Source organism: Magnusiomyces paraingens, assembly GCF_902498895.1.
Source record: "Magnusiomyces paraingens strain CBS 517.90 genome assembly, contig: contig3, whole genome shotgun sequence".
NCBI lineage: Eukaryota > Fungi > Ascomycota > Dipodascomycetes > Dipodascales > Dipodascaceae > Magnusiomyces > Magnusiomyces paraingens.
In genome coordinates this window covers 963,347-985,825 of record NW_022474069.1, presented here as the reverse complement: position 1 = coordinate 985,825, position 22,479 = coordinate 963,347, and the positions used below count along the sequence as shown (strand labels likewise).

At 36.5% G+C, this 22,479-nt stretch overlaps 7 protein-coding genes across 7 annotated transcripts; 1 reads left to right on the top strand and 6 right to left on the bottom strand.

Annotated features, from left to right (window-relative positions):
* Nucleotides 1–1,524: 1,524 nt before the first annotated feature.
* Nucleotides 1,525–2,472, bottom strand: SAPINGB_P003605 (uncharacterized protein; the record flags this gene model as incomplete). Its single annotated transcript, XM_031998322.1, has 1 exon — nt 1,525–2,472. The coding sequence occupies one exon, from the start codon at nt 2,470–2,472 to the stop codon at nt 1,525–1,527; it is 948 nt and encodes a 315-aa protein (XP_031854213.1).
* A 1,141-nt stretch (nt 2,473–3,613) lies between these two features.
* Nucleotides 3,614–4,639, bottom strand: SAPINGB_P003604 (uncharacterized protein; the record flags this gene model as incomplete). Its single annotated transcript, XM_031998321.1, has 1 exon — nt 3,614–4,639. The coding sequence occupies one exon, from the start codon at nt 4,637–4,639 to the stop codon at nt 3,614–3,616; it is 1,026 nt and encodes a 341-aa protein (XP_031854212.1).
* Nucleotides 4,640–8,339: 3,700 nt separating this feature from the next.
* On the top strand, nt 8,340–12,920 carry SAPINGB_P003603 (uncharacterized protein; the record flags this gene model as incomplete). Its single annotated transcript, XM_031998320.1, has 1 exon — nt 8,340–12,920. One exon carries the CDS (start codon nt 8,340–8,342, stop codon nt 12,918–12,920), a length of 4,581 nt encoding a protein of 1,526 aa, XP_031854211.1.
* A 198-nt stretch (nt 12,921–13,118) lies between these two features.
* On the bottom strand, nt 13,119–13,929 carry SAPINGB_P003602 (uncharacterized protein; the record flags this gene model as incomplete). Its single annotated transcript, XM_031998319.1, has 2 exons — nt 13,119–13,573; nt 13,833–13,929. 2 exons carry the CDS (start codon nt 13,927–13,929, stop codon nt 13,119–13,121), a joined length of 552 nt encoding a protein of 183 aa, XP_031854210.1.
* Nucleotides 13,930–14,205: 276 nt separating this feature from the next.
* Nucleotides 14,206–16,140, bottom strand: SAPINGB_P003601 (uncharacterized protein; the record flags this gene model as incomplete). Its single annotated transcript, XM_031998318.1, has 1 exon — nt 14,206–16,140. The coding sequence occupies one exon, from the start codon at nt 16,138–16,140 to the stop codon at nt 14,206–14,208; it is 1,935 nt and encodes a 644-aa protein (XP_031854209.1).
* Nucleotides 16,141–16,472: 332 nt separating this feature from the next.
* Nucleotides 16,473–18,989, bottom strand: SAPINGB_P003600 (uncharacterized protein; the record flags this gene model as incomplete). The annotated part of the gene is made up of 1 exon (XM_031998317.1): nt 16,473–18,989. One exon carries the CDS (start codon nt 18,987–18,989, stop codon nt 16,473–16,475), a length of 2,517 nt encoding a protein of 838 aa, XP_031854208.1.
* An 810-nt stretch (nt 18,990–19,799) lies between these two features.
* Nucleotides 19,800–22,283, bottom strand: SAPINGB_P003599 (uncharacterized protein; the record flags this gene model as incomplete). The annotated part of the gene is made up of 2 exons (XM_031998316.1): nt 19,800–21,133; nt 21,269–22,283. The coding sequence occupies 2 exons, from the start codon at nt 22,281–22,283 to the stop codon at nt 19,800–19,802; spliced, it is 2,349 nt and encodes a 782-aa protein (XP_031854207.1).
* Between the last annotated feature and the right edge of the window lie 196 nt (nt 22,284–22,479).

Sequence of the window (22,479 nt, the reverse complement as noted above, 5' to 3'; positions counted from 1 at the left end):
ACTTAAAAGAGAATTAAAAAAACAAAAATTAAAACTATTCAAGAAGTTTTGTTAGTTACTTTTGGAATTATTTAAAACAAATTTCCATAAAAAAAATGTTTTAAATAAAATACCTTTATATAAATTTGAAAACGAATACAATATTTATGGCTTTCAGTTTGCAATGTTGACTCCAGAGTTATTGACTAATGAAATCTATTTTTTGGTGAGTAAAATCCTATTTTTTCTTTTATCTATCTTAAAAATATTTACATTTGAGATTTTTTAAAATGTTAGAAAATAAATCAAATCATAAACAATATTGCTTTGTTATATTTTTTATGTAAATGGAGTACTCCTTAAAATAGAAATTTAAAATCCAATACTGTTTTTGAAATATATGATTCATATATTAAGCAAAAAGGGTTATTTGAAATGATAATTTTTAAACTTTACAAAAGGTTCAATATGGTCAATTAAATCTAAGATATATTTTAAAAAAAAAATTATTATCTAATTAATTTTTGTTAAAGCATTTATAACTGAATATTATAAAATATAATTAGATCTGAGTGAGTAATTAGCGACATTATATTGAAACTGTTTCAATATATTTAATATTTATATATATAAATAAGATATATCTTATTATTAAGTTTTCTAAAATCATTTTTTTTATGAAAATGTTTTGAAATATTGGATTTTAAAGATGTTCAACTTTTCCCATTTATACACATTAATTTAAGTAGATACTCATTATTGTAAAACATTTTGATGACACTTTTGATGACAATTGCCATAAAAGTCTCACGTATTTAAAACCTAATCTGTTAATTAAAACAAGGGCAAAAACATTGGATTATGAGATTTTGGTTATAAGAAAAAAAATTGTAGATTTATTTTTAAATTCACTTTCTAAATATCACTCTTTAACTTTTTTTATTTTTTTTATTTTATTTTTTTGAAAAAAATATGAGTGAAGTTTAACTGAACCTTAAAAGCTTGATCCAATAACCTTATTGGTCATAAGGCTTATTGACTTTTAAAAGAAAATTATAGTATTAAATGAAAATAAAAAATTAAAATAGGTTACAATTTTTTCCTGTTAAAGGAGTAAAGTAAATTTCAAAATTTTAGCCAATTCTAGGAATTTTTTAATTTTTTCAGCTTCCAGTATGTAGGAAAAGCGTTTCAAATAATTTCGAGCATGGTTTTTAAAGTATATTTTTTTAATCATTTCAAATTAATTTGAATTAATTTGGAAAATCATTATTTTATCTGTTTATTTGCATTTATTCAAAGAGGTCATGTCAAAGATTATTTTTACTATTTGTTTACATTACAAGGTAAGAATTGTTTGATGTACAAAAAAGAAGTTACTGAAACTCCCAAAAATTAGATTTAGACAATTTCTTATTTTACAATTTCAAATGAACACTAAATTTAGTGATTAGTGATTAGAATATTTATTCAATCTAAAACTAAACTATTGTTGAAGTATATAGGTATTGTTAAATAAATAGATAAAAAAATCAGCCAAATAAATTATTTTTTAACGCCGCAAGTGCCGTCTGAAGTAAAAGCAACAATCTTTCCACCAGGGCAAGCAGTATCACAATAAAGAGTGTAAGCACCGGTAGCATCAGGACAAGCGTAAATGGTGCGTCCACCTGGGGTAATATACCCACCTTCAGAAGACCACGTTCCAGAAGAAGAACCACCCTGAACAACTTGAAGAGATCCGTCACTGTTAATAACAACAACACCAGAACTGAATCCGGGAGAAGCGGCAAGTAAAGAGCCATTATTAATAATATAGCTAAAGGGAACAGCACCAGAAACTTGGGTTAGAGAAAGAGTTCCTCCAGGAAGAATATAAACAGTAACGACATTAAACGAAATATTAAAGTTTGCCTGATAATTAGCATTTTGATTGATATTGGTATTAGCATTTTGATTGGTGTTGTCATTATTGTTGGTGTTGGCATTGTTATTGTTGTTAGTATTACCATTGGTATTAGTGTTGCGGTTAGTAGCATTGTTAATATTGTTGCTGGTGTTATTGGAAACATTGTTGGTATTAGAAGTATTGGTTGTAGTAGATTCGCCAGTATTTCCACCCGTGTTTCCACCCGTGTTTCCACCAGTGTTTCCACCAGTGTTTCCACCAGTGTTTCCACCAGTGTTTCCACCAGTGTTTCCACCAGTGCCTCCGGTACCGCCAGATCCACCGGCACCACCAGATCCACCAGTAGTATTTCCAGTAGTAGTTGAAGTGGTTCCTGTAGTAACAGGAATCACCTTGGAGCAGGTGTTGCAGCTACCGGCCATAAGCTTGCGAAGTTTCTTTTTTTTTCCAGGATCAGCGAAGGCTTCAGCTTCAGCTTCAGCATTGGCTTCAGCATAAGCAACAGCTTCAGGATTAGCTTCAGCAGCTGGTGCAGCCAAAGAGTAAGCGGCAAAAAGAATAATGGCTACTTGAGAGAACTTCATTTTTAGATTAAAGTTTTTTTAATATGTTTTTTATCGATTGCGATATAGAAATAATAGGTTAAAGTGGAAATTAAATTTAAAATTAGGTTTGAAAATTAGTAAATTAGTTTTGAAAACTGTTGATGAAAAAAACAAAATTTTTAAAAAAGTGGGAATTTAACAGCATTTATAAACCTATCTTTTGAGAAAAAAAAATTGAATTTCTTTTAATGAAACCATCAAACTAAATTGTTGGACCGTTAGCTCATGGAGATGAAGTGTTCAATCATGATTTCTTTTTGCAAAAATTTTTTAAATACTGGCAAACATATCTCAAAACAAGCTACTTTAAAAATCAATGTTTATGAATAAAGTTTATGAAATAAAAACATTTTTGAGATTTAGGTTGACTAAATTTAGTTAAACGTTTAATAGACAATAGAGGAACAGATCTTTTTCGGCAGTCTTTTAAAGTTTTAAAATATTATTGAACTATCAATAGCTAACTCTGATTCAATAAAATAAAAAAAATAAAAAACGGAATGAAACGGTCTCAATATATTGTGTGATTAAAATCTTAGATTTGAATCTATTTTCTTCAACGGCTTTGTCTTATTCATCTTTTTCAATACATTTATTCTTAAATAGTTATTTTGCGAATAAATTAAATTCTGGAAAGAGCCTTATTTTTTTATTAAAAAATTTATTTATTTATTTTAAAATTGATAATCGCCTATATTCTTAGGAATTTCATTAATATTAAGGCCAATTTTTCCAAAAAAAAGAAATAGTAAATAACTTACTATTTCTTTTTGCAATGTATTACAACCGTCTCAAACCTTGACCAGAGAAAAATGAAATATATGGTACGGCTGATCATTTTGAAAAAATTGGTGGCATTTCAATCAAGTTTAACTCTTAATTCCATAAGGTTTTAGAATAATATTAAAAAAAAAAAGATAGAAATAAAAAAATATTAGATTTTGTAGATATATTTAAATAAAAAATTATAAAATTAGTTGTTTGGCTATATAGTCATATATTGATATTGATATTGATAAAGAAAATATTAAGGTATTGAATTAGAAATAAATAAAGAATAGGAAAAAATTGAAAGTTACAATAAATAATTAGCCAGCTAATTAACTATTAACTTAGACAATTAATGCTTCTTGATACCGCAAGTACCATCTGGGGTGAATGCAACGACTTTTCCACCTGGGCATGCAGATTCGCAGTAAAGAGTGTAAGCACCTGTGGAATCAGGGCAAGCATAGATAGTACGACCGCCAGGAGTAATATAACCGCCCTCAGAAACCCAAGAACCAGAGGAAGAACCACCACGGACAACCCCAAGAGATCCATCGCTGTTGATAACAACAACTCCAGAGCTGAAGCCAGGTGAGGCAGCGATTAAAGAACCGTTGCTGATGATGTAGCTGAAAGGAACGGAGCCAGCAACCTGAGTGAGAGAAAGAACACCACTGGGAAGGATGTAAACTGTTACAACATTAAAAGAAGTGTTGAAGTTTTCCTGGTAGTTAACATTCTGGTTAACATTAGTGTTGGCATTTTGGTTAGTGTTTGCATTGTTATTGGTGTTGGCGTTGTTGTTGTTATTGTTGTTAGCGTTGTTGTTGCTGTTGTTGTTGGTGTTGTTGGAAACATTGTTAGAAGTGTTATTAGAAACATTATTGGAAGAATTGGAAATATTGTTTGTAGTAGTGGTTCCACCATTGGTGGTGGTGGTAGAGCTACTAGAAGACGTGGTTGCAGCACTTGAAGCTGTGGTGGCACTGGCTGTAGAAACGGGTGTAGTAGTAGCAGTGGTCACTGTAGCAGTAGGGACGGTACTAGTAGAAGAAGAACCAGCAGAGGTTGAGGTTGAAGTGAAAAGAGTAGTTCCAGTAACAGTAGTAAAGGTGGGGGTAGCAGTGGTGAAAAAAGTAGTAACGGTGACTGCAGTGGTAGGAACAATAGAAGGAATTACATTGGTACCTTTATTGCAAACATTGCAACCATAAATAAGCTTCTTAAACTTCTTTCCAGGGTTGGCATCAGCATTTGCGTGAGCCTCAGCAATAGCTTCAGGATTGGCAAGTGCTTCAGGATTGGCATCAGCTTCAGCTAGAGGAGCAGCCATAGCGTAAGAGGCAAAAAGAGCAATAGAGAGTTGAGAAAACTTCATTTTAAATTGATAAAAATAAATAAGTAAATAAATAAAGAAAAAGAAAAATTCAGAGAAAAATTCAGAGAAAAATTCAGAGAAACGAAAAGTTGAGTTAAGAAATAGTTGAGTAGAAACAAAGGTGTATTTGAATTAAAAAAAAAAAAAAAAATTGAAATTTCCCAGATATTCACCAGTCTTATATAAAAAAAATCAAGTCATTTAAATTATATTTTTATATCTTCGTTATATTATAAAAAAAAATACAGATTTGAATTCAATTATTTTGTTTCTTTGTTCTTTAATCATGAGTGTTTGTTTTTTAATGTTTTCTTTTATCAAATCATTTTTAATGGCTTAAATCGTTCCTTTATTTTTCATCATTAATTCAATTTTTTTAAATATTCTATTGATTCAATATCTATTTTTAAATTGTATTTCTGGAAATGGTAAGCTTTGATCTCAATTTAGAAATATGAGGTTTGATTCTGATCTGTAAACAAAGTGGAAGAAAAAAAACGGTTGTTTCAATTGGATTAACGACAGAACCGTTATTTGAATCATCAATTAATGGTAAGGGTCCGAAGGTATTTTAACCTACCGGTTTGAATTCCTGTTTTGATGTGCAAAATTTTGTTTTAGATTAAGTTAGACAAAATGGGCGGTACTATTGTCAATCCAAGACTCTCGTTTGCAAAACCTGGTACGGAAAAAAATGAAAATATGGAAAATTGGTTTTATTTGACAAAAAAAAAACAAGATGAATGAGTTCACATATCTAAATATTGAGACAGTGAATTTTTTTTCATTTATTTGAGGAAACAAATAATAAAAAAGATAGAATTTCAAAAAAACTACAATATTTCTTTATTATTTTAAGTTTTAGGTTTTCGGAATTTGTGGATAAACCTTATCTGTATCTTAACCTAAATTGATAAAAATAATGAAAAGCTCAACTTGAAAGCTATGGTATTGATGTATCAAAAGAAATAAGACGGTCAGCTGGGAAGGGAATTCACAAGAACTTCAAGAATGCCTTCACTAATTTAACGAGAAAAAAAAAACATAAAGGAGTTTTAAGTTGGTTTTCATAGAAAAAAGAGACAATCCAGTCAGTCTATTGAGTTCAAAGCATTTGCACTTTAAATTCAACAAAGGTGATGACTTCATCCATATTTCCGGGTGTTACAAATAAAACGGAGTTTAAGATAAGAAAAAAAAACAGTCAAAAGAGATGTCATCGATCGAAATAAAACATGCCGTCAAGTTGCACTACGATAGACTTATAAAGATATTCCAACTCTTAATTCTAATAAACTGTAAGAAGGAGGTGAAAAGTGGTAAATGAAAAAATATCATAGTTCTTGATACTGGAAGTAAGCACGTCTTGGAAAGCTACTTACCAGATGGAGACATATTTTATTCATGTTTCGCTTTCCAGAGACAAAAATCATGAAACTGAAGAACAAGATTGCAAAGAATAATCCTTAAATAATGAAAACAAAAAAACAAGATTGCAAAGATGCATTCTGTTAGAAAGCCTAAAAAAAATGTTCTAAGCACTATATAAAAAAAAATAACCAACAAAGTGACAGACGATCATTATCAAATCATCAAACAGCTAACTACGACAATACAGTACTACTGCCATACGAAACCCAAGAATTAGTTGGTATTAGCAGAAACAGAGAGATAAATAAAATTTTTATGGCACGTTTGTTCACACTATAAATCTTTCCTAGCATTTTTCCCTTAAGTACTAATTGATGGAGACGATACTCTTTTAGGACGAATGAAGAGTACAATAGTGTACTGTTAGCTAGCAAGATTTACACTAGTTACGGGACAGTAAAAGCCAAGCTGTCTCTGTGATTGTGTCTACTGTTGTGATTTGAATGGGATCTTTTATCAACAAAGATTTCTCTAAAATTCAACTTTTTTCTTCTTATAAGAAAACCAGAATATTTAACAATCACCTTACAAAATAACTATCATCTGCCTTTCTTGATTCTTGATAAAATTTATTTAATAGTAAAACCTTATTTTTTTTTTTAAGTTTTTGTTAGGTGTATTAATATATTATATATGCAGGCCACTAAGGGATAATTTTTTTTTCCCCTTGGAATGTTCGTGTAGAATGTAGGCGCGTTTGAAGCCTTGCACATTTGCATGGAATGCAGATTCATTCACGTGATATTTCCTTTTTTGGTTATAACCGTTTTTTTAAGTAAGTAAAATCACGTGTAATCCCAAAGAGGAAATATATAATTAAAATTAAGGGGAAAAACACGATCTTTTATATATATATATATATATTGACGTTTTAAAGGCAAAAGAAAGAAAGAAAAATATTAATGATTTCAATAGATTGAAGCTTTTTTTTTTTTTTAATAGCATATAAAATGTATATTCTATATAGATTTACAAGATAAAATCTTGTTCACTATTGAAGAATCTGCCGAGGAATAACTCATAAAATGACATTTTTCTTCTCCAAACATTCTTTTGAATGTATTGTCTGGCGGTTATAAAACAGAGAATGTTTTTTTTTTTTTTTTTTTTTTGGTTTAAAAAAATATATATTTCTTTAATATTTATACGTGGCAGTTAAAGCTACGCGAGCTCATTTGATTTGATTTGATTTGATTTGATTTGATTTGATTTGATTTGATTTATTCTATTTCATTTTAGTATTATAATAGACTATATAATACTAATAAAAATATAAAAAGTGATCACCATCGAAGATGAAATAATTTTTTTTTTTTTTTTCGTCTATGCTAGTGTTGCAACACTCAAGGGTCTCCTATTCAGTATAATTTGGGAAAGAAAGCTAGGGAGAGAGAGAGAGAAAATAAAATAAAAGAAGCTTCACCATCCACTTTTAAAGTCTTCGTCTATCTCTTTTGACCCCTTTTCTTTAAAACCGGCTGGCTGGCTGGCTGGCTGAGATCCGACTAAGAATATGAAAAAAAAAAAAAAAAAAAAAACCTCGACAACGCTTGGAATCCATAGAAATTGATGAAAAAAATAAGTCTTTTGGAAACCAAGTCCAGCCCTACAAGTTCACAGGAGAAGTAATTATAATAAGAAAAAAAAATTTTATCTTTATTTTTGGCGTAGAAATTATATAGTAATTAATTACTTTGGCACAAAGAAAGCCTTAAGGTATGTAGATTTCCACTCAGAATTTGATTATATATATAGTATATAAGCTTAACAGTATATAGTATAGGAGGTTGATTATCCATAGTAGATATATTTTTTTTAATATTCTAGGCGGTATTATATATATACTACATGTATCACCCTAAAAAAGAAAGGTCCCTATTCCATTCCCCAAAATCCCCTTTTCTCGCTTCTTTTTTTTTTCTCATTCTCATTCTCTTTCTCTTTCTTCTTTCTTTTCTTCTTCTTCTTCTTCTTCTTCTTCTTCTTCTTCTTCTTCTTCTTCTTCTTCTTTTTTTTTTTTTTTCCCAGTATTTCCTATTAACTCTGTTTCTTCTTTCTAACCTTGTCTCATCAACTCTTCCATCAACTCCTACTCTTCAACTTAAGTTTAAACACTTGCACCCCTATTATGCCAGATTATTGCCTTTGATCCAGCCAAAAAAAAAATAAAAAAAAAAGCCATCTAAATCAACCCAATTCCCAGCCTTTCGTTTTTCTACTCTCTTTTCGCTACCTATTCTTGTTTAAGCCTACTTGATTCTCCTGTTCAATGCCTTCTGCAGCTGCGTCTCCATCTCCGTCTTCTCCAAAGGCCTTGACTAATATTACTACTACTAATATTATAAATAATATAAATACTACTATTGCTACCAATATCCCAGCATCCTCCTATACACAGCATCAACAGTCTTCACTTCCCACATCACTCAACTCAAACCTCCTAAAGTCCTTGACTTCCGTTCACCTTCCCCCACCACCCTCTTCATCTCCTCCAGCACAGACTAGCACTCTAGCCACACCTCTCTCGTCTTCCTCGGGGCTGTCAATAGCCTCCTCGGTCTCCAAACACGGACCCCATACACCTGGACTCACCCCGGATAGCAAGCTCTCAGCCTCATCTCACCACTTTGTCACAACACCCCTTTCTTTCACACTCTCCCAGTACACTCCTCCACCCACCTGCTCGGTGGCAACTCCCTGTAACTCTTCAAGTTCAGGCACTTCCAACATGACTTCCTCTGGAGCCTCTTCTTCTTCTTCTACCATAAAACCTCCAATTAACACCAATCCAGAGTCCTTAGGCTCTTCGGGTATCTCCATGAAAAGACAAATCGCAACTACTGCATCCCATCGTGCAACAGATATTCCAGCAAGCAGCACCACCAAAAATAACACCACCAGTTCAGTTTCCTCTAATTCAAGCACTCGAATCAACCCCATAATGACCCGGTCAGCGTCTAATGCTCATTCAAATAAAGTCAGTAACAACATCGGTGCACCTGTCTCAAAGCCAAAACACACGGGTTCTACAGCCACTGCTGGTCCTATCAAATCCACTTTAGCGTCTACAGCAATAGCATCAGCAGCGGCAGCGGCAGCGGCAGCAGCAACAACAACAACAACAGCAGCAGCAGCAGCAGCAGCAGCAGCAAGCCAGCAACAACCTCTGACACTCAAATTAAATTTGAGATCCCCCCTCGCGTCAAAAAATAGCACCCCAGAGGCCTCGGTTTCATCTGCCGCCGCCCCAGCACCAAGCTCAAAACCTGAAACCAATCCCTCCCAAACTACGACCGCAGCATCGTCTCACATTGCCTACTCGGCGTCGCAACCTCAAAATACACAACCATCATCACGTGCATCTTCGACCTCTCCACAGATTCTTTCTGCTTCGAGTACTTCTACTTCTACTTCTTCCTCTTCCTCTTCTTCTTCCTCTTCCTCTTCTTCTTCCTCTTCTTCTTCCTCTTCTTCTTCCTCTTCTTCTTCCTCTTCTTCTTCCTCTTCTTCTTCTTCCTCTTCTTCCTTTGTCATTGACTGTACTTCTCTCGAAAATAAAGATTCACCTTCCAGTGCTTCACCATTTTCTGAAAGCGTCTCTTCTTCCTCCTCTTCATCATCTTCTTCTACCGACGAAATGCTTCACCATGGCTTTGCCTATTCGCATTCGGTCCCAACCCTTGGCTCAAAGTTCCCCCCAAACACCAACCCTTCCTCTTCTAATACTGATGTAAGCAACAAAGAGAATGCCTTCTCAGCCCCAAACAATATTTATCCAACATCTATCACTCCTCAGATCATTGGTCATAATCTAGTTTCTACCATAAATCACTCTTCTGGTTCAATCATGGCCACTGTCCCAACTTCTGCATCCCTTTCCGGTGCTGGCACCGGCTTAGGTTCTGTTTCTTGCCAGGGGCCTGCAGTTACTCAGATGTCTGCTGTTTTTGATCCTAATCTTCATCATTACTCCAACCCAGCATATACCATTCAATTCCAACAGCAACAGCAGCGACAAACTCAACACCATTATAATCTTCGAAGTTCTTCTGCAAAACCCACAGAAGCTGCTACTTCCTTAGCTATGAAAGCCCCAGGCCCAGTTTCAAAATCTCATCAGCATCCTTTGTCTGCTCGACATATCTCCCATCCACAACACATCTCTCTTTCTCAAGAACAAGAAATCCCATCGCCTAACGACATGCCACCTATTGTTGACGATGGGTCTAAGCCTCCATATTCCTATGCAACACTCATTGGAATGGCCATTCTTCGCTCGCCAGAACGCAAACTGACACTGTCTCAAATCTATAAGTGGATTAACGATACGTTCGCTTGGTACAGCAAAAGCAAAAGTGGCTGGCAAAATTCTATCCGTCACAATCTAAGTTTAAACAAGGCTTTTCGAAAACAAGAACGGCCAAAGGGTGATCCAGGGAAAGGTAACTACTGGCTTGTAGAGCCTGGCTGTGAGTTCCAGTTTATTAAGGGTAGAACAGTTAAGCGACCAAATTCTGTTTTGTCTTCGCAGTCTTCATTGATTTCCAAAAACACAAGCACTTCCTCTACTGCTGCTGCTTCTTCTTCTTCTTTTTCTTCATCCTCTTCCAATGCTGGTCGAGCACTTTATTCAAATTTTACTAACCCAACACCTGCGGTTGTTGCTGTTAGTTCAATTAAGCAACAGAATTTGCAACAACAACAACAACAGAAGCAGCGCCAACAGATTCAACAACAACCCCATCAACACCCTCCTCCTCCTCCTCGATCAAAGTCAGCTGGTCCTACCCTTGCTATTACTCAAACCCCTTCTCTTCATAGCACTATTGCCTCTGCTGCTGCTGTTGCTGTTGCGGGCACCGCTACTACTTCTCTAGCCGTGCCTTCCAAACCTTCTCAGGCTCATGCCGCCCAAATTCCAAAGATTCAATTTAACCTTTCCCAAAACCTCAATGAACAACAGCAACAACCGAAACAGGTTTCACCTGAAAGTTCTTCCGAGGATTCCAGCAATATTTCATCGTCTTTGATAGCAGATGAACTCAAGTCTATTAATAACAACCCCCTTCCATATTCCGACGACTTTTATTCGCCCATCCGACGCTCAAAAACTGCAATTGGCTTGCAAACATATGGGAAGCCTATTTTAGACCTGGATTCCCCCACGCGCAAGCGCTCCATTGGTGCAATTGATGTCACAGCTCCAAATTCATCTTCTCTCCTGGATGTATCGAGTCCTAGCAGCGAGACTGACTTGAAACGTCGGCGTCTTAATAATGCTCGCAGTGTGTCCCACAGTAGTGCGCTCCCCACTATGCTCCATCATAACTCTGTTGGAACATTGGATGTCGATCGTATTCCTAGCATTTTGGCTCCACCAACCTCTTGGCTACCCTTTGCTTCTTCTGATGACGCCACAGGACTCTGCATGACTCCTTTGGCTTATGGACAATTCGAGTCTCCCAAAACAAAAAGCTCGGATTTGCTACTTTCCACCGTCAATGGCGTCACTGGTAACAACACCATCAGCGGAAACCCTAGCAAATCTACTAGCACACCAAGCCGCAGTGGACTTGGCCCTGCCATCACTCTTACTGTTACTGAGGATAATGAAACCCACAAGACTGCTGGGACCCCCAATCTATTAGCATCCGGCACCCATCATATTCCTATTTCTAACTCATTGGTTCCGCATGCCCACTTGTACAATGGAAAGTTGTTTTCTCCATCTCCTTTCAAGCGTTCTTTTGGTTTCAATTCACCAATTTCGCATGAATTTGAAGATATCTATCCATATTCGCCCATTCGTTCGTCCCCATCACGCGCTCGGTTGCTTAATAGAGAAGAGGATGACATTATCTCAAGAGCATGCTTTGGCTCACCTGAAAAGCGTGCTGCTAAAAGACGTGACTATCTGGGATATGGCGGGGTTAGTTATGAGTTTGTAGGAGAATCTTCTGAACCTGTTTTCGGTGTTGATATTTGTCAAGTAGTCAAGCGTGCTGTCGAGGTTAAAGACGCTGCCAAAGCTTCTACCTCAAAATCTATGACATATTCAACTAACAACCATTTGGATACTAACACTTCTCATGCTGCAGGGAGACGTGCCTCTGCATCGCCAGCACTTCCTACTCAGCCAGTTGGAAGTAAATTGTCAAACATTTCCACCACTTCGACACCTAAGCCTGCCTCAAAACTTTCTTCAATTTCTAGCACATCTGAAGGCAATGTTTCTATCAAAGATGTCGCTGCTGGTACTTCTTCTGATGGAACAGCTGATGCTTCTGTCGTATCGTTGATTGATGATGACGACAGCACCGAGGACGAAGAAGAAGAAGAAGAAGAAGGTGGTAACGGTACTGGTGATGTCATTGGAAATGACGGCAGCAAGCATGCCGCATACAAGAATATGGAAGTCTCTGAGCGCAAAAAGATGATTTCTTCTGTTGCGGCCGCACGTCGTCATGGATCATCATCTGCAGCATCTTCATGTGATGCTGTTGTTGCTGCTGCCGCTGCCCTTGCCAATGCAGTATCACGCACATCGTTGACAGCTCCCTCCTCTGTTCCTGAAGTCTCAGACGATCCTTTGGTTCAAGAAGATAGTGCTGTCACTTCATCTGGATCTGCAAATGCACCCACCTTGTCGGCCCCTACCGCATCTTCTCTTGCAGGAGTACACATGTCACTCCGTCAGTTCCAATCTCCAACCACTGCCAAATTCCAATCTCCATACTTTGACGCTGAGAGATTTTTGCACTATGATTCTCCCATCAAGACCCAAAGTAGCGTTTTTTCCCCGCAGCACCGCCGTGGTAGAAGCGGCAACGGTCGACCGGACTATTATTAACTTTTTAATCACTATTGATTTTTTTTTTGTCTTAATTGTTTATTACTGGGATAACATTTCTGGGTTTGCTTTATTCTTATTTGACCTGCCATTGGCAACTTAACTAATCCTTTATTTCTGTTTAATTCTAATTTTTGTATTATTACTTTGTTTTCTTTTAAATATATGCTTTATAGTAAAGATTATTTTTTTATCTCGCTAATCAGTAGATGCACATCCTCTGCACCCGCACGTTACGCATTGTATACTCTTGACACTTTCCTTGTTCTTTTTCTTCTTTTTCTTCTTCTTGTCTTCGCCCTCATCATCATCTTCACTTTCCTTAGCCTCTTCCTGTTCTATGCGTTTAGTCAGTTGGGCCTTGGGGACTCGGCAAATGCATGTTGTCCCATGCACATTATCTTTCCCCTGAATACATCGCAGGCAACACAAATGCTCGTAGCCTTGCTTCTTCCATTTCGCTATAAGCTGGGCATCAGCATATCTATTTTTCAGCAGCCATGAGTAGAGCTCAGATGAAATGGCTCTATCCTTGGTGTAGTAGAGATCGTAAATGTAACGGCTTCGTTGATGGTGTAATTGGTAAATGGGCCACAAGCCTTCTGACAAGGAAACAGATTGTCCAGCAGTGGCTTTCTTGGATTTAGACTCGGCTATTTAAAAAAAATTATATATATATATAAATTTGTTTGCAGATTAGTGCTCTGTTAAAACAATTATTAGAACTGTCTATCATAATTTTATAAAAAAAATAAAAAAAAAGTCATGATCATGGTATGGAAAAGACGCGTCAAACGTGGCAAAATAATAATAATAATAATAATAATAATAATAATAATAATGATGATGATGATGATGATGATAATGATAATGATATAAAAACAACCAAACGATTAAAAAAAAAGTACTTACCGTCTTTCAGTCGGACTTCAAAGTCAAGTAATGTATCTTCAATTTCGTCAAACCCAGCAGGTGGCTTCTTACTTCGAACAGTACGTATCTTTGGCATTATTATATAGTTGTCGACGTTGGTGTACAGACTTGTTTGTGAAATTTCTTGAAAGAAAAAAAAAAAAAAATTGCAAAAATAAAAATTCAAAATCTGCATCAGGGTTAGGTTAACGCCTGTACAAGAAAATCTCCCCATCGCGTTTAACTAAGCTTTTAACTTGCATGTTGATTGCCATCATTTCAGAGATATATCACCAGTTATCTTCATAGTTTATTTTCGTTAAAAAAAAAATTTTAAAAAAAATTTTAAATTAAATGTATATAATTGGATGGTCTAAAAATTTACATCAGCACCCATTGCAGCAGAAATAATGAGGAAGAAATTAAGACCGGAAATGAGAGACAGCACAATAATGGCAACAACATTTGTCAGTGTGCTATTGCTCATATCTTTGTAACTCAGAGTTTCCGCTGTCACACTCTCGGAATCCTCAGTAACGGGAACTGTTGTTCGAGAACCAATGTGCTGTTCTGTTAAATTATCTGGGTTCTCATCTTCTATCCGCCGTGTCGTGGCAATAATGATATCGTCGTAAGGTTCGCTATCAGTTTGTGGCTCTCCATCCGATGACTCTGCTAACAGAGGTGTTTGTGCCGTGGAGTCAGCGTTAGAGTTATTAGCTTCTGTATAATCATCATTAGAAGTTTCTGTGGGCTTGTGTGTAGAGAGAGTTCCATCTGACGATCTGTAAAGGCGTGGTGTGATAGGCACACTCATAATGGATTTTTGTGCTGTAAAGTAAATGAGTGGAGCAGAAACAAATGGCAACAAAAGTGAAAGCACAACCTGAGATCCAGTCAAAACATCTGCCAAACCCTTACGGCCAACAAACATAGCAACAAACAAACATGGTACAATAGCCAGGGAACGTGTAATAAGACGTCGGACCCATGGTTGCACAGTCCAGTGAATGAAGCCCTCTGCAACCATCTGGCCTGCCAGTGTGCAAACAATACCCGAAGACTGGCCAGAAAAGAGCATAGCCAAAGCAAAAACAGTTCCTGCAATAGGGGACAAAAGTGTTCTCAACATATCATAAATGGAATAAAGATCAGCATCAGCAGCATCAGGAGTTCCAGAAAGAACGTCACCTGCAACAATAAGAATCGCAGAGTTAACAAATATAGCAACACTTGAGAGAGAAATTACAAGTTCAACAATAGAATATTTAAGACTGTAGTTAATAGCATGAATAGAAGGTTTATAAACTTCTTCTTCACTCGAGGTTTCTTCATCGTTAAAGTAGCCATGTTTCTTGTCAAAATCTCTTAGGCGAGGCTGAACAAGCCCGGACCCCAAATACAGGGAATGCGGCATAACAGTAGCACCAACAATACCGCATGACAAATAGAGCCCTTTAGTTTCAAGAAGCTGAGATGAAGGTAAGAAACCCTTAAAGATATCACCCTTATTAACAGGACCGATATTCCACAGTTCAATCACAAAGCAAATAACAGTCATAAAAACAAGTGAGGAGACAAGGTACTCAAAGTATCTCACGTACTTCATATCTCCTTTAGGCTTGTAGGCAAACAAGATAATGAGCACATCCAAAACTGTCAAGCAAACGCCAAAAGTCAAAGGAATGCCAAACAGAATGTCCAAAGCGATGGCCATACCTACAACCTCAGCCAAATCAGTAGCCACAATGGCAAATTCAGCCATGACGTAAATAGAAAGTGTGATCCAACGGGGGAAGTGTTCACGGCAGCACTCAGCCAGGTCCAGGCCAGTAACAGTACCGAGCTTGATGCAAAGAGCCTGTAAGAAAACTGCGAAAAGGTTTGACATAAAAATAGTGAAAAGAAGCTTGTATTGGTATAGGGCACCTGCGGAAACTGCCGTCACATAGTTACCGGGATCCATATAAGCAACTGATAAGATAATACTTGGGCCCACAAACTTGAAGTATTTGAAAATCATGCGGATAAAAGAACGGGCGTGCGATTTGGCACGGAATGTTGAAAAGCCTTTATCATGGTATTCTTTGAATATTTTTAATCCTCCAGTAGAGAATAGATTTTCTGTTCTCGAGCTATTGTTGTCGGTATTGATGTTGGTATTATTGTTGGTACTACTACTTCTAATTTCTGGGGTTGAGTTCCGGATTTTTCCTAAGGGCGAATTGACTGTAGATGTCGTGCTTCCGAAATTAGAAGTCCCATAAGATGAGTCTTGCTGAAGAGGGGTTGTTTCTTCTGGTGGCATAATTGTTATATGTAAGATATAGGATAAAGCTAAAAAATGAAAAAAAATGAAATTTCTTTGAAGGCAAAAAAAAGATTAAAAAAAAAAAAAGGAAAAGAAAAAGAAAAAGGGAAAAAAAAGATTAAGAAATATGTTTCGTAAAAAACTTTTTTTTTTCCAGAATGGAAAAGTCTTTTTTTATTACATAATTTTATCTTCCAAAGTTTATTTTCGCAGTATTTAGGCAGGTACCGCAAATTTAGTGTGCGATTAAGATTTCCTTCGACAAAAACACATATAATCGCACAAAAGAATAATATTATTATAATAAATACAATGTCCTCTATTAATTTTCAAAAATGTACATCTGCTCCGAGCGCAGCCGAAACAATTAGAAAAAAGTTGAGTCCAGTAATCAAAGTCAGAATTACTACAGCAGTAACATTAGTGAGCATGCTGTTGCTCATATCTTTATATGCCGGTATCATGATACTGGACATGTCGTCATCTTCAATCTCCTGATCCTCCCTTTCTTCAGACACGCGATGAGGAATATCTATGCTAGTGCTAGGTCTAGTACGCTCAAAACTCATACTTTGGCGCTGGCGGCGCTGGTGGTCCTCACTAATGCGGCGCGTTGTTGCAATAATAATATCTTGGTAGCCAACCTCATCGCTGTCATCTTCTAAAAGTGTCAATGGCGCGATGTCGTTATTATGAGAATCGGTCAATGTCTGCGATGGCGAGAGGGATGCAAAGGACCGAGAAGATGGTTCAAGTGCACTAGACTCCACAATTTCAGAAGCAGGTGGATGGCGACTCACTGCACTGTAGGAGTTGGTATGCTGCAGGGGTTGGTCACTAACACCACTTGGGAGCAATGGAACTCGCATGATCGACTTCTTTGCAGTAAAGAAGATAAGTGGTGCAGAAACAAATGGCAAAAGCAACGAAAGTACAACTTGCGAAGCCGTAAGAACATCTGCCAAGCCTTTACGTCCAACAAATATTGAAAGTACCAAACATGGTATGACAGCGATGGATCGTGTGATGAGTCTACGGATCCAAGGTTTGACTGTCCATGCAATGAATCCTTCAGCAACCATCTGACCAGCAAGAGTGCACACGATACCTGCTGATTGACCAGAAAACAACAATGCCAATGCAAATACAGTACCTGCAGCCGGTGAAAGTAAAGTTTTGAGCATGTCGTAAATAGAGTATAAATCGGCATCAATAGCTTCAGGAGTGTTGGCAAGAGTAGCACCAGCGACAATCAAAATTGAGGAATTGACAAAAATGGCAACAGTTGACAAAGAAATTATGAGTTCAGCAATAGAATACTTCATACCATAGTTGATTGCATGAATCGAAGGTTTGTATTTAGAGATAGCAATTTCATCATTTTCTTCCTCTTCTTCCTTGAAGTAACCATGTTTTTTGTCAAAGTCTCGCAAACGGGGTTGAACTAATCCGGAGCCTAGGTAAAGAGAATGCGGCATGACAGTAGCACCAAGGATACCACATGATAAATACAACCCTTGTGTTTCGAAAAGCACACCTGAGGGCAAAAAGCCGCGAAATACCTCGCTAGGGCTTATGGGACCAATATTACCGAGCTCAATGGCAAAACAGATGACAGTGAAAAATACCAGAGCCGAAACAAGATACTCGAAATAACGAACGATTTTCATCTCACCATTAGGGCGATAAGCCATTAAAATGATGAGAACATCAATGATGGTTAAGCAAACACCTACAGCTAGCGGAATACCGAAGAGAATGTCGAGTGAAATGGCTGTGCCAACCACTTCAGCCAAGTCAGTTGCAATAATAGCTATTTCGGCCATAATATAAATAGTGATGTTAAGTCCACGAGGAAGGTGTTCACGACAATTTTGAGCCAGATCAAGTCCTGTAACTGAGCCTAGTTTAATACACAATGCTTGAAGGAAAACTGCAAAGATGTTGGAGATCAAAATGACGAATAAAAGTTTGTACTTATACATGGCACCAGCGGAAACTGCAGTCACATAGTTACCTGGGTCCATGTAGGCCACTGAGAGAATAATACTTGGGCCAACGAATTTAAGATATTTAAAAAAAATTCGGCCGATTTGTTCAATTTGAGAAGAAATTGGTGATGTGTGGATAGGGCGCGGTCGGTGATTATTAACCATGTTATTGCTTAAAGGCACGAAACCTCTGTTACCGTTGAAAATAGAGCGGAACCTCTGAGACACTCCTGAAAAAAAAGACTCCGGATTTCTGGAAGAAGGTCCTGGAGAAGAAGAAATATAATCACTGAGAAACGGACTAGTATTGTTTTGTGCATTGGCTGAATTAAATAAAGTAGAAAAGTGTTGTTGGGTATGTGGCTCAGAAGTTGGGTCGTCAAACGGATTTTCGTTATCTGATGAAGAGGAAGTTGAAGGACGGCCATTAGAATCCAATCCACCAAAAGGTGTAATTCTATTTGAAGGAGAAGTGCGAAGGGGTGTAGTTTCTTGGGAAAGACTTTTAGCAATCGAAATTGGCTGAGTTGCGGTGGTGCTGTTAGTACTAGAGGATGCGGAAATATTAGAGGAGGGGGGCTCCTTTCTGCTATTTGGCGTTTCTAGTCCAACAGCAGTTGCAGTTCCAAGTTGATCTCTGGAATCTGGGCGAGTCAAAGAATTTGAAAAAGAAGATGACGGATCTGAAGACATCGAGGGATCTATTAAAGGATTTGCAGACTTGGACTTCTGATTCGAATGTGAAGGGCTTGAGTTGAGTTGTTTGTTTGTGATAAGATCGTTGTCCAAAGGAGATGGATTTTGGTTATAACCTGAAATATAAGACTTGGAGGTATCTTTTGTAGGACAGTTCATGATTTATGATTTAAAAGGGGGAAGAAAAAAAAAATTGTTATAAAACACGGAATTTAGAAGTTTATTATTATCGTAATAACCGCAGTCTGGTGGAGATAATTAAATCAAATTTGTTTATTTCGCTGATGAAAAGTGTATAGTTATATTATGGAGGTATTCTAATTAGATTGAAAAAATAAAATAAAATAAAATAAAATAAAATAGTTAATAAAAAAAAAGAGAGGTAAGGTTAAATTAAAATTTGGCAATTTTACTTGCTAAAGAAAATATATCTTGTCTTGAATAGTTATTATGAATGGTCCTAAACTTTTTAATACTTGTTGGTCAACAACAACATGACAAAATATTGGAGTGATTCTACTCTTGTTGAAAAAAAAAAAAAAAAAAAAAAAAAGGAAAAAGGAAAAAACGTGATCAAATAAAAAATTGCCCACCCATCCAAGTTTATCCGTTTTTTTTTCGTTCTTTAATTGTTTTGAGTTGTTTAACAAGATAATAACTATCTGTTCAAATGGGCCATCAGACTACGTGTTAGCTCTCATAAATACAGAATTGGTTTTTTTTTTTTTTTTTTTTTTTTTTTTTTTACCAAGGAAGGAGGCAAAAGCTTTGACTAAAATCTTTTCTTCGAGGATTCCACTTTCTCCTTCTTTTTCCCCACAATTTTTTTTTTCTTAAAGTCAAAATGTCAACAGTAAGCTTGGCATATCATTACGCACTATAAGGAATATATATACTATTATATTAATTTTTTTAAACAAAAATTTAAACATACATTTGGTAATTCACTTGGAAATGAAAATAACTTTTCTAATTTTTATTTTGTGAAATCACTCCAAGAGTTCTGACTCGTTTCGCCTCTAGAAACGTAATAATACCTGCAACAATAACACATGAAAAAGAGGCAGCGATCAGAACCCCTGTGACCCATGGTGGCCGGTTAAACCTGTTGTATCTCCACATGGCTACACATAATAGCACCTGAAATACGCTGTTCAAAATGTACAAAAGCACTACTGTGAGCAGCTTCCACTCAGCACTATATTCACTCAAAAACCAGCTGCTGTGCGTCCTTAGAATCTTGCGCCGACAATAACTATCCTTCCGGTATGTCCCCACCATGTACATATATAAGTCTCGAATTCGCTTGGGAAAAAGCCCTAGACCGGTTACACAAAACAGAGCATTGATTACTTGCGAGTCAATCTCTATCCATATCTGTCGGGGTGAATGCTCTTTATTATCAGGCCCCCATTCTCTGCTCATAGCAGGTGCAGCATTGCATAACAACAAAAACAGCATCCCTCCAAAAGCAACTATCAGCATAAAGTAGATTGTCACAATGAATCCCTTAGGGGTCAGTATATACCGGATTCCTAACCTGGTATATTCTTGTAAAAGATACCCAAAAATTTTTAGCCGTCGTTTTTGGATTTCCCTATATGTGTGCTCAGGTTCAAACTGCACTTCTGCAGCTGGTGTTGGTTCATATGTATGAGATGCTGTTGCTTCTAGTATAGCTTCTTCGTCTTTCTTCAACTGCCTTTTTCGGTCTAACAAATTTGATGGTGACGGAATTTCAGCCAATGCCACAGCAGCTAACCCCACGAAACCAGGAATATTCTCTGATTCCATGTAATTATTAAAAAAAGTAGTTAACGATGGTCGTCGCGATGAAGCAGGTAGGCCATGCCTCATTCCAACGTTACTGTTTTGAGATGCGTGATCTTCTTCTCTTAAAAAGTACACATTAGGTGAACTACCGTTGTTATTTCGCTGACTTCCGTCATTATCGCTTTCATCACCACTATGATTAGCTTGGACACATTGATCATTATTGATATTCGTTGTTAGATTGCTATGTCCCACTTTCCCCAGCAATGATTGATCCTCAATATTGTTCAGTTCAATATTATTATGCCCCTTTACATCTTTGTAAACATCTAAGCCATGTGCGTTTCCTGTTACGCGTGACAATAATAGTTTTGGGTTCATCCTCGAGTAATGCTGTTTTCCTGTGCCATCTCTGACTTCCCATTTTGGCCTTGTTTCAACAGTAACTATAGTTTTCCCCTCGTCTTTTGAAGCTGATATCAACTCCGGGGTAGTAGATTTTGAAGTTGAATGTTCTCCTCCAACATCCCCTTTAATAATCCTCTTGTTAAGTCTGTTAATTATACTTTTTTTTCTCCAGTGATCTATTGACCGTAGACTTAAAGGCCGTTTCATTTGAATTTGAGAAAATTTTCCTTGGCTTCCGGTTGTATCTCTAGACTCACTATGCAAAACCTTTGGAAACTCAAGCTCGTTTTCGTAGTCATCTTTATTCCTATTACTACCCAGGCCTTCTGCAGCTTCGGCTTCTATGCTGGTATCATTTCCATTATTGCTGATATCATCATTATCATCATTATCATCATTATCATCATTATCATCATTATCATCATTATCATCATTATCATCATTATCATCATTATCATCATTATCATCATTATCATCATTATCATCATTATCATCATTATCATCATTATCATCATTATCATCATTATCATCATTATCATCATTATCATCATTATCATCATTATCATCATTATCATCATTATCATCATTATCATCATTATCATCATTATCATCATTATCATCATTATCATCATTATCATCATTATCATCATTATCATCATTATCATCATTATCATCATTATCATCATTATCATCATTATCATCATTTGAAGTAATATGGCCTTCAACTTCTTCTGTTATTGTTTCTTCTCGTGGGGCATGCGGAAATTCAATCTGTCTGATACTACTCTCAGAGTTGGCGCCATCAGAACCTACACTAGTACTAACTCCGCTGCTACTACTACTAGGCCCTGCTGAAGACAAACGTGAGGATGTTTCTTGAAAATTTAAATTTGATGCATCTCGGTTTGCTTGAACACCTAAACTGGATTGACTAGTTTCACCTTCTCTATCTTCAGATGTTGTTTCTAGAACTGAGTGGAATGAGTAATTACTTGTAGATGCTGGGTTTCTTGGCTCTTCTAGTGATGTATCCAAATCTCTTGCACTATAGAAAGTAGATTGGGAATTTTCAAAATTTGTGCCATTGTATATTCCTGATGGTTCAGGAATAGTTCGTGAACCTAGAGGCCCCTGCTGGAAATTTGTTGGATCAGAAATATAGCTGCTTTGAGAATTTAGCCCTCGATTATTATTAGAATTTATAGTTCTTAGAGAGGGGGGACGCGTGTCATCCTTAGAGTTAAATGGTACTAGATCCTCTTCTTCGCTCATTTTTCTTTAAAAACTAACTTGAATTTCTATATACAATGCCATAAGATAAGGCAAAGAAAAAAAATATTTGTTTTTTAGACAATTTAATAATGTGATTCGGATGCTAATACCGTAGGGCTGCTAAATGTACCATAAATGGCGGGCTTCTTTAACACCTGTGTTTTGAAATAAACACTAGTAGTACTACTTGGAGGAA